The sequence below is a fragment of the Vitis riparia genome, chromosome 17, assembly GCF_004353265.1.
Source record: "Vitis riparia cultivar Riparia Gloire de Montpellier isolate 1030 chromosome 17, EGFV_Vit.rip_1.0, whole genome shotgun sequence".
In the NCBI taxonomy this organism is placed as follows: Eukaryota; Viridiplantae; Streptophyta; class Magnoliopsida; order Vitales; family Vitaceae; genus Vitis; species Vitis riparia.
The window spans coordinates 9084197-9093537 of NC_048447.1; the positions used below are offsets into that span (position 1 = coordinate 9084197).

Here is a 9341-nt window from a genome sequence, read left to right on the forward strand (position 1 = left end):
ATACCACAAAAACCCGTCCAATTATTACTATCCTTGCTCTAACTTTGATACGATAGATTTTGATGAGTGGGTTTGAAAGATGAGGAATTTGGGTTTGAAGGAGAGAATGAAGATGGTTGAGAAATAAAAATGGGTAGTGTGTTGAGAATCACCTGGATTTTACATGACCAAAACACCCCTGTGCTATCAATATTTGACAATAGTATCCTTCAAAACCCCAAATGAACACCCACTAACCGAGAAGCTCGGAACCCAAAAAAACAGAAACCAGAAGGCAGAAGGCCGAACGCAGGGAGAGTGAAAAAGATGGCGGGAACCATTTGGCCAGAAACCCTAGAATGCACCTCTTTCCCCACCATTCCCATCAGATACTACTGGGAGATACAATACTCTCGCTTCTTCAACTACCCTTGTATCTCCTCCACTTCTCCTATTCTCAGGCCTCTTCCCATAACCAAGAGGATTCGCACCCATGGCACCTGGGTTTCTTCCCCCACCGCTTCTCTTCATCTTCTCTCCCACCATTCCAGTGCTGAACTGGTCCTCGTCGTTTCGCTTCAAGAAAAGATCCATGTGAGTTGTTCTAATTTGAGGGTTGATGGGTTTTGGTTCTTCTTGTTCATTGAAATGGATTTATGTGAATGGGGTTTATGTTTTGCATTGTTCTTGTTAACCTTTTTGTGTTGTTCATGGATATATGTTATTAAATTATACGGAAGCTTATCTCAGACCACCATTTTGTTCTTCGTTTATGAAATCGGGCGCATTTGGGTTAATGGGTAGTTTAATAGTTCTGTATGTTTGTTGATGGTTTCATTGTTATTTGGAATCTGTAATATGTTGGAATTTTTTTCATTATGAAATATGTAGTATAATGAAAGAGTTTTACATGTGGTTTCATGACTTGCGAATCCTAATTGGTTCATTTTAATGTTCTGTGTAATTCCCTTTTAAAATTTATTTCTTATTATTTTAGATTTTTAGTGGGTTTGCTCCCTTTGAAAGTTTCTGTTTACTCATTTAGGTGTCAACAGTTTTTCCTGTTTATGAGAACCAAAATTAAAGATCTCTCTCTCTCTCTTTCTCTCTCTCTCGTAGTTACTAAAAAGTGAGAAAATTACTTTAGAAATGCGGGCATTAGGGGCAGGGTGCTTGTGCTCTGCTTTTAGATTCCTACAAAAAGTTTAAATTGTTGGGGAAAACTATTGAAAACAGTAGATTGATGATGACTTTATGAATTTAAGAATGAAGGGAACATGATGAGTTACCTTAGTTGGACTTGGGAGTTGGCTTGAAGGGAACTGCTCTCAATAGGTACATTGGAGGATGAATACATTTTTTATCAGAAAGCGGAGCACTAATGGTGTTGCCCATCATATAAAGAACTAGAATTCTAATAGCTGTTCTCCTTAATAAGGTATGTTTCTTGGTGGATGGTATGTGGATATACCACCAAGCCATTCTGCTAACTCTATACCTTGTTGAAGGGTTGTGTGATTTTATTGATCTCATGACTGTTGCTCAAACATCTGAGTGTGGAAGGCACAGGGCTTTTCTTTCTTTTCTTTTCGTTTTTGTTTTTGCTTTTGTTTTTGTTTTTTTTTTCTTTTTTTTTTTCTTTTTTCTTTTTTTGAGTTGTGGAAGGTTTTATGCATGACTGCTTGTTGAAGGTATGAAAATAATCTCTCTGATTCTTTAGAACTGTGAAAACTTTGGAAGCCATTTCTTTTCAGACCCATTTTTAGACACTCCATAACTTATTATAGAAAATTCATTTGTGTAAAGCTGTTTGTCTCCAAATAGATTCTCTCACAACATGAAATGCTTCAGCAGCAGACAGTTGAATTTTGTAGATGACATGATGTCATTTTTGCTGGTTATACTTGAATTACAGACATGAACATGAGCATTTGTCAAATATGACAATTCCTCAGTCTGGAGTAGGATCTAAGCTACTTATGTCTGTCTTTGCATATATATATATATATATATATATAGATATATAGATATTCATCTGTTCAAGTGGGTGAACCATAGAAAGCACCTTATGATCAAACCAAGGTATTCTTGTAATAAATGATGCAACATGCATCCTAGTGGCATATTAGAAATCCTTTGTTTCTTTTGTAGGTCACTATTTCTTCATTCTTTTCTTTTCTTTTCTTTTCCTATTTGAACAACATGTAACCTCCCATATCCTCACTCCAACCCCTGCCACTTGAGCTAGACCTTAAGGGCATGCTAGAAAAAAAAAGTGATAGTTTATAGAAAGGGAATAACATATATGTTCTTCATAATTTCCAAATAATAGTGTCATATTGATGTAAGACAACCCTAGGATGGTTGTTGTCATGGGCATGGATTTTACCAACTGCTTTTTGCATTTGTGCGGCACTTAGAAGCCCTCTAAGCCAGCGTATCCAAACCCACATGAGATTATAATCAAGAAAACCCACAAAAGACGCATGAGGTTATGAGTCTCAATCCCCAAATTGCATTTTATTTATTCTCTAAATAACAATACAAGGCATAACTTAGCAAGACTCCCACAATCACTTTGGTGAGTTTCTACTCTCTCATGCTATGTTTTAAGAAGGTTCTCCCTCTCTAATATACCTTTGTATCCTCTATGATCTCTCTAGGTAGATTCAGAAGGCAAATGAGTCATCCTTTTTATAGGTGTGGTACCAACCACTCCCTATTTGGTTGGGAGTAAGCAATCCTAGCCCTACTCAAACTCTTTTTGTAGGTTGTAGCACCAACCACTCATATTTCGATTAGGGACGAGCAATCCTAGTCCAACTCAAATTACAATCACAATCGGAATATGAACTCTTATTCAAATCCAAACTAGAATTAAAATTTGAATCTAACTCCGAGCTTTCAAATGTCTTTGGCCCATTCTCATCCTTTTGAAACTCCTCATGTTGCTGCTTCTTGCATTAGTCCACAAACCAGCCTTTGAAGTTCTTGGTTTGTGGTGCAACACCTCTTTCTTGGGCTTGCCCTAATGCCAAGACATCTCTTTTGTATTCTACCTCAAGTCTGCCCACTCTTGTGCCTTGAGTCAGTCCACTCATGTACTTGAATCAACTATGCAATCGATTAACTTATTGTTACGTCTCTAGGCAGCCCGCTGCATGCATCTCTATACAACTCATATGCATGCCAAGCCCTTTCTTGGCCTGCACTCCTTGCAACATGTCTCACCATCCTGCTATAGCATCTCTAAATGATCTGCTGCATGCTCTCTATGTAGCCTGTGTGCATGCCAAGCCCTCTCTTGGCCTGCACACCTCATAATGTGCCCCATCAGCTCGCTGTGTGCATCACTAGGCCCTAATTGTTCCTTGAGCATGCCAACCAATCATGCTCATGTGTTCCCATCACATCTATGTTGAGTCAACCTGTTCATGCATCCCTCTTGTTGCTGCTATGACTCCATGCCTTACCCAAGCCCTCTTCTTGTCGTAGCAACAGGTCATGAAAATGCTTTCATGACTCCTCATCTCCGTGCACAAGGCATTATGCCCTTGTGCCAAGCATTAAGCATTGTGTTTGAGTTGGCTTCATTGCTGTTGCATCATCATGCCTCGTCCAAGTCCATCTTGGTGCTACAATGGATTATGGCATTGTGCTCATAGCTCATCAAGCTGCCTCATTGTATAAGGCATTGGGCCCTTGTGCTACCGTCAAGAGGGGGAGACTATGTCACAGCCTATGTCGTTGTAGCCACGGGTTGCACACCACCATATGTCATGAAACCCATGTGTGAGTGCTAGCTAGGCTTGCTTCATGTGCCTTGCTCGTGTTTGAGACCATGCATCAAAGCCCCTAGGTGTGGCCACACCCATGCCACTTTGTCTCTCTTGCGTCACTCACCCTCCTTAAAGAGCCATTTTGGAAGTTTTTGGAGGAGATGTTATCCATGCTTGAGGAGACATAATAAATTTTAATTAATTCACGAATATTTGAAAAATTCTGCTTCCACTTGGAGTCTCCCTTTTGAAGGTTCCTCTTCAAAGGAAAAATACTGCTATGCCAAAATGCAACCCTTGAATTTTGGCCGAGTCGGGGTTGTGTCACTTGCTGCCCCTTAATAGCCTCCATCTCACCTTGCCTTGATCATAGATCACTCATCGAGCCAAGGTGCCACCTCATGAGGCCTTGGTGCCGCATACTTCAAGGCAAGGGGCTAATAGTTGTCTACAATCAAATAGGTGGGTTCGGCTTTAATCTTTCTAAGGTTCAAGGAGAGGAATGGGGAATAAAAATTATGATAGTAGGGAAAAGTAAAATAAAATATAGAAAAAGAAAGATAAAGAAGAAGAGATACAAACCTTAGATCTTATTAAGAGCTTCTAGGGGTTTCACCTAGAATAAAAAATCAATGAAGCCTTCACCATTGAGAATTGCAAGGTATGAAAAAGAATAAAAAACTTAATGTTTAATCATTAATCCTTAATTCCGTTTGACATCAATTAACCTTATGTATAGGCTTTCAAAAACCTTGGAATTTAAATAAAACTATGAAAAAGTGAACCTAATATACGTAGTAAATAAGTAAGATTCTTATTCCTTTCCCAAAACTGTTAATCTTCTAAAAAAAATCAAAAACCTTTTTTTATTTTTTTATTTTTTTATTTTTTAGAATTAGAAACTTATTTTATAAAATTTTCTTGTAATAAAGTTTCTAATAAACAGTACCTTTAGATTCTAAGGATTCAAAATAAAAACTTTAGAATAGAAAGATTATTTTAGAACATAGAAAGTTTAGAACTTCTTTTGAGGAGAATTCTAAAACTTTCAAAATTCTCAAAACTTTTGTTTTTTTCTTTTCTAAAACTTCCTTTTCTTGAATTCACCTGGAGGGACTCATCTCCATCACATATACATGCGCAAAAGGTAGGTCAGTTGTTCAAGAAGAAATGTTTCAGTTTCTAGATTATCATGCTTAGTTTTTGTACATAGTTATTCCTTTCATTTCTCCATTTTTGGTGATGGAGAAGCAATTAAGAACTTTGGAATTTGGAGCTTCAGGATTATCCTTGGTTATATAAAATTTAATATTTTGCAGGAAGAACACTTCATTTCCAAGCTGCATTTCTCCTGGCCACAGGTCTCATGTGTCAATGAATGTCCTGTCAGAGGTAGCAGAGTTATATTTGCCAGCTATAGTGATTGTGTAGGCCAGGCAAGATTCTGAACTGTATATTGAATTCCATCTGAAGCAAAGCTTGGTTGATGATTGTAATTTTGATACATACAAATTGCAATCTTCATTTCAAAAACACAAAGGTAAGTCTATGTTCTCTAACTTTGTTCCCTCTAGAACTGATCATCAAACATTTTGAGCCCTCAAAAGTCATATTTTATCTGTGTCATTAGTCAACTTTCATTGTGACATTTAATATTTTTCTCCTCTTTGTAAGATATAAACATTCTGCAATTTTGCAATGTGGTCTGATTTCTAAATGTATCATATTTTCTTTCTAATTTTATTATTTTTTGTCTGGTATAGTTCCATAAAAGATGGTGATTTATTATTTCTATATTCCACCATCTTGTTAGCTTTTTCTTTTGAATATTTCTCTTTTCTTTGATTAGTTTTCTCATTTGCTGTTATGTTGGAACTAATCAGCCGTAGTGAAATTACAAGCATATTCACATTCTAATTTTTTAAAACATCCTTAAGATAATTTATAATGCCATTCTAGATATGTTGAGATCTCTGCTATCTTAAACTTTGGGAATGACCTACTGAAAAAGGGAGAGAAAAACCTCTGGGAACAATGAAAACGACTCTGTAGCTGGTTAGCATCTTATCTCCAATGAGAATTATGTCCATCTTGTTCCATTCTTGCTACTTGTCAAGAAGGGCAAAATGCAATTATGTTGCATCTAACCATTAATGGATTCTTGCCATGCCTAGCACAAGTTTTTATCTTTGCCAGTGTAAACCAAAGTGCAGATGGTCATAAGAACTTCAATCATGTTGGTCCAATATTATGGGTGTTGTTCTGTTTATACAATCAATGCATATCCTGTTCTTTATCAGCTTACCTCTAGTATTTGATTTAAGAGGTATGCTCTGTTATCCACTTCATGTCTTGTACTGCATCTCAGTGTGTTTGTTGTGATTATTCAGATCCAAAAGTTTGCAATGCGATTTTCTGCAGCAAGTGAATCACAATCATTTATGGATTCTGTGAAGGTGAAACCAGAATCACCCATAACTGTACCATTCGATTTATAATCTTAATAGCATTACAAACTCATAGCTTCCAGGCTCAGAACTCATGTATTTATCCTAGTTTTCTTCTCTTCCTTGACATATATACATTTTGTTCCCCAGGCAACCATGAAACCTGAAAGGAATAGCAGTGAATTGGGAAAGTCATCTCAATTTGAATTCATCTGTTCAAATGGAGTTCAGTACAGGTAACAAATATATATATATATATATATATATATATATATATATTATTTTCTAGTGGAAGTTTTTATAAATTCAAAGATGGTGAAAGAATCGATAGCATAGTATACTGAGGCTTAAGAATCATGATTGATGCAGAGATGCTGAGGACAATAAACCTCCCTTGAGCTGTGAGGGCATGCAATATGCATACTCGAAGGATCATGACTTAGAAGGCAATTGTGCGACCTTGCCTCCTAGCTTCACATCACTCCTTGCTGGCGCTTGCATTGCTCCTAAAAAAGGTATGCTCACTACCAAAGCTACTAACATAATACACTCCTGTTTTTCATCATTTAAAGTCATGTTTAGTTGGTTAGATATAAGATGAGATAGGATAAAAGATGAAATAACACATCCTATTCCATATTTGGTTGACGATGGGATAAGATAAGTTGTCCCATCACTTGTCGTACATATCCTATGTTATTCTTCTCACCAATTTTCTTCATTTTTTTTTTATATTACTCATTTAAAAAAAACTATATATATATTGATTAAAAAATAATTTTTTTAGTTAAAAATAAGAACTAAAAAAATATGTATAAACTATATTATAAAATAATACTAATATATGTATTATTTAATATATACAAATTGTTTTTACATATGAAATAACAAAATATAACTTTTTCATTTATAAATTTTAAGTATTTTAATCATTAATATTATTAATAAATAAATAATTAATTAATTAATTACTTACTAAATTATAAACTATAGAACAACTTTCAAATAATACTGAACATGAGAGAGATTTCATTTTTTTTTTAATAAAAGTTAGAATTCATTATAACTTTTATTTTAATGTTTGTCAATATGTTTTCCATTCCAGTTTTTTTATTTTTACAAACCAAGTTAAGTATAGCATAACATATCTCATTGGATGTAATATCTTAAGATATCTTTACTATCGGATATAATGTATAAGGATATCATTCTACATTGGAAATGATATCATTCTCTTGTTCATCATCATTTTTATTATTATTATTATTATTATTATTATTATTATTATTATTCTTTTTGTTTTGTTCTGTTCTGCTTTTATTTATTGTTTAATAGTTTGTTTGGTCTGATTTCATTGATATGGATGCTGCAGAAACACCAGAGGAAGTTCTTCCTGATGCCCAGCACGTGGTATCTTCTGAACTCTAATAGTTTGATATTGTTAATGGATTTGCCTGTCAAATAATTGTTCCTGGTTACAAATTCTATCTAGAATCTCTTCACAACCTGCATATTTCCAAGCAAGAGCTATAAAGGCAAAGTAGTACAACCGCATTGCTGTATCATATACCTACTGTACTTAACAATCCAATACTAAGGTTATTTGCTATATATTGCTTGCTTTCATGTAGCATTTTATTTTTGCTGTTGTTTTTCTTGCAGAGATATATGACGGGTTCTTCCTTCAATGGTAAGTAAATTTGTTCTATATTTAGTTCTCAGTTGTAAACATTAAGGAGATATATGCCTGGGATACCCATTTAGGTTCCTTCCTTCCATGTTGAATGGTAATGAGAGACATGATTAAAAGCTATCCATTTCATATAACAACATAAACACCTATCACGTTTGGGTCCCTTCAATACAGTTTCTTTGTTTCCAAATTTGACTTTGTTGGGTTGATTCTCACTCTCTTTTATGAGAGTTGATTGTGGACTATGTGTTGATGTCCTGCATTGTAACAGAGACATACATAGCCCTAGCTAGAGCAGAATGGCCATAGCTGAACTAGAAAGCCTTATCCCTCAGGCTCATCCCATTCCTTGTTTGAGATGCTGATTATTATGTTCTGTTTTTTTCCTGTTCTCAACAGATATGTTGACTAGACTAGAGATGGTCATCAGTGAAATGGGGGGAGACTTGGCACTATAACTGATGGTGACTTTGTTTGGACAGCTAACTTCCTACCATTTTGTCTCCATCCTTGAAGTGGCGGTTCGAGTCAGATTCATTTTGAAGCCATTTCCTTGTTTAAATTTTGTTGTATTTGAATCTCTTGCTGCACTACTGTGGTACTAGTATATTTTGGTTTGTAAAGTTCATCCTTTTACCCTGTTTGAACAGTTGAAACTGGTATGCTTTGATTGTAGAATTGACCTCTGATTCATTGCATCCCATGTTACATGTCTCTATGCTTGGGTGTATTGTGTGGTTAGAAATTCTTTGCTTGACTCAGGGCATGAGGCCCCCCACCCCCCAATCATTCCATGGTCTCTTCTCTGCATCACTCATGCCTACAATATCATCAACCCATCTAGCTCTGAACTTGCATGTGCCAAAATTCAGGGCATAAACTTGGCCACCAACAGGCCTTACTTCCATTTATGCTAAACCAAACTTTGGGCTGAGCCTACTTAATAAGTTTAAAGCAAGGCCCAACCCATTTATGTCATTCCAAAAATGATTTGAGCAATGTAACACCTCACTTCAACTGCAGAGTTTGGCAAATATTTCGTGTCACTCAATTATTCACTAAAAGTTCCAATTATAATAATGTGGGGCTTTTACAAAAAATGGAGAATTTTATAATACAATTTATAGCCCATGCTTCAGATCTGAGGCCTAATGCAGGCCATCTTTTCTCTCCTAAGTGGATTCTGAAAAGGCTCACCTTGTTTCAACCATAGGGCTGAAATTAAAGGGCTTCTTTTTGAATAAAAATCAGAATCTTGGCAATAGGGATGAATGTGATGTTTTGAACTCTCCCTTGGGGCATAGGTTAGGGGGACTTAGGACTGAGGAGTAACATTTGGCTAGCTTTAGGGGCTTCTTTCCTCTTTCAGTTTGTCAAAAAATGGCAGGCCTACAGAAATAGCATGTAGCTCAGTTTGAAAATGCCAGCAGAAGCACTTTACAT

General features: G+C 35.8%; 1 protein-coding gene across 2 annotated transcripts; it reads left to right on the forward strand.

The window, feature by feature from the left end:
- Nucleotides 1-251: 251 nt before the first annotated feature.
- Nucleotides 252-8613, forward strand: LOC117904714 (protein POOR HOMOLOGOUS SYNAPSIS 1-like). Of its 2 annotated transcripts, XM_034817467.1 has the most exons (8): nucleotides 252-573; nucleotides 5078-5194; nucleotides 6149-6214; nucleotides 6356-6441; nucleotides 6575-6720; nucleotides 7578-7615; nucleotides 7868-7895; nucleotides 8298-8613. In XM_034817467.1, exons 1-8 carry the CDS (start codon nucleotides 307-309, stop codon nucleotides 8354-8356), a joined length of 807 nt encoding a protein of 268 aa, XP_034673358.1. In that variant the 5' UTR covers nucleotides 252-306; the 3' UTR covers nucleotides 8357-8613. The 2 variants fall into 2 exon arrangements, with proteins under 2 accessions (XP_034673358.1, XP_034673359.1); XM_034817468.1 differs by lacking the exon at nucleotides 7868-7895.
- The last annotated feature ends 728 nt before the right edge of the window (nucleotides 8614-9341 follow it).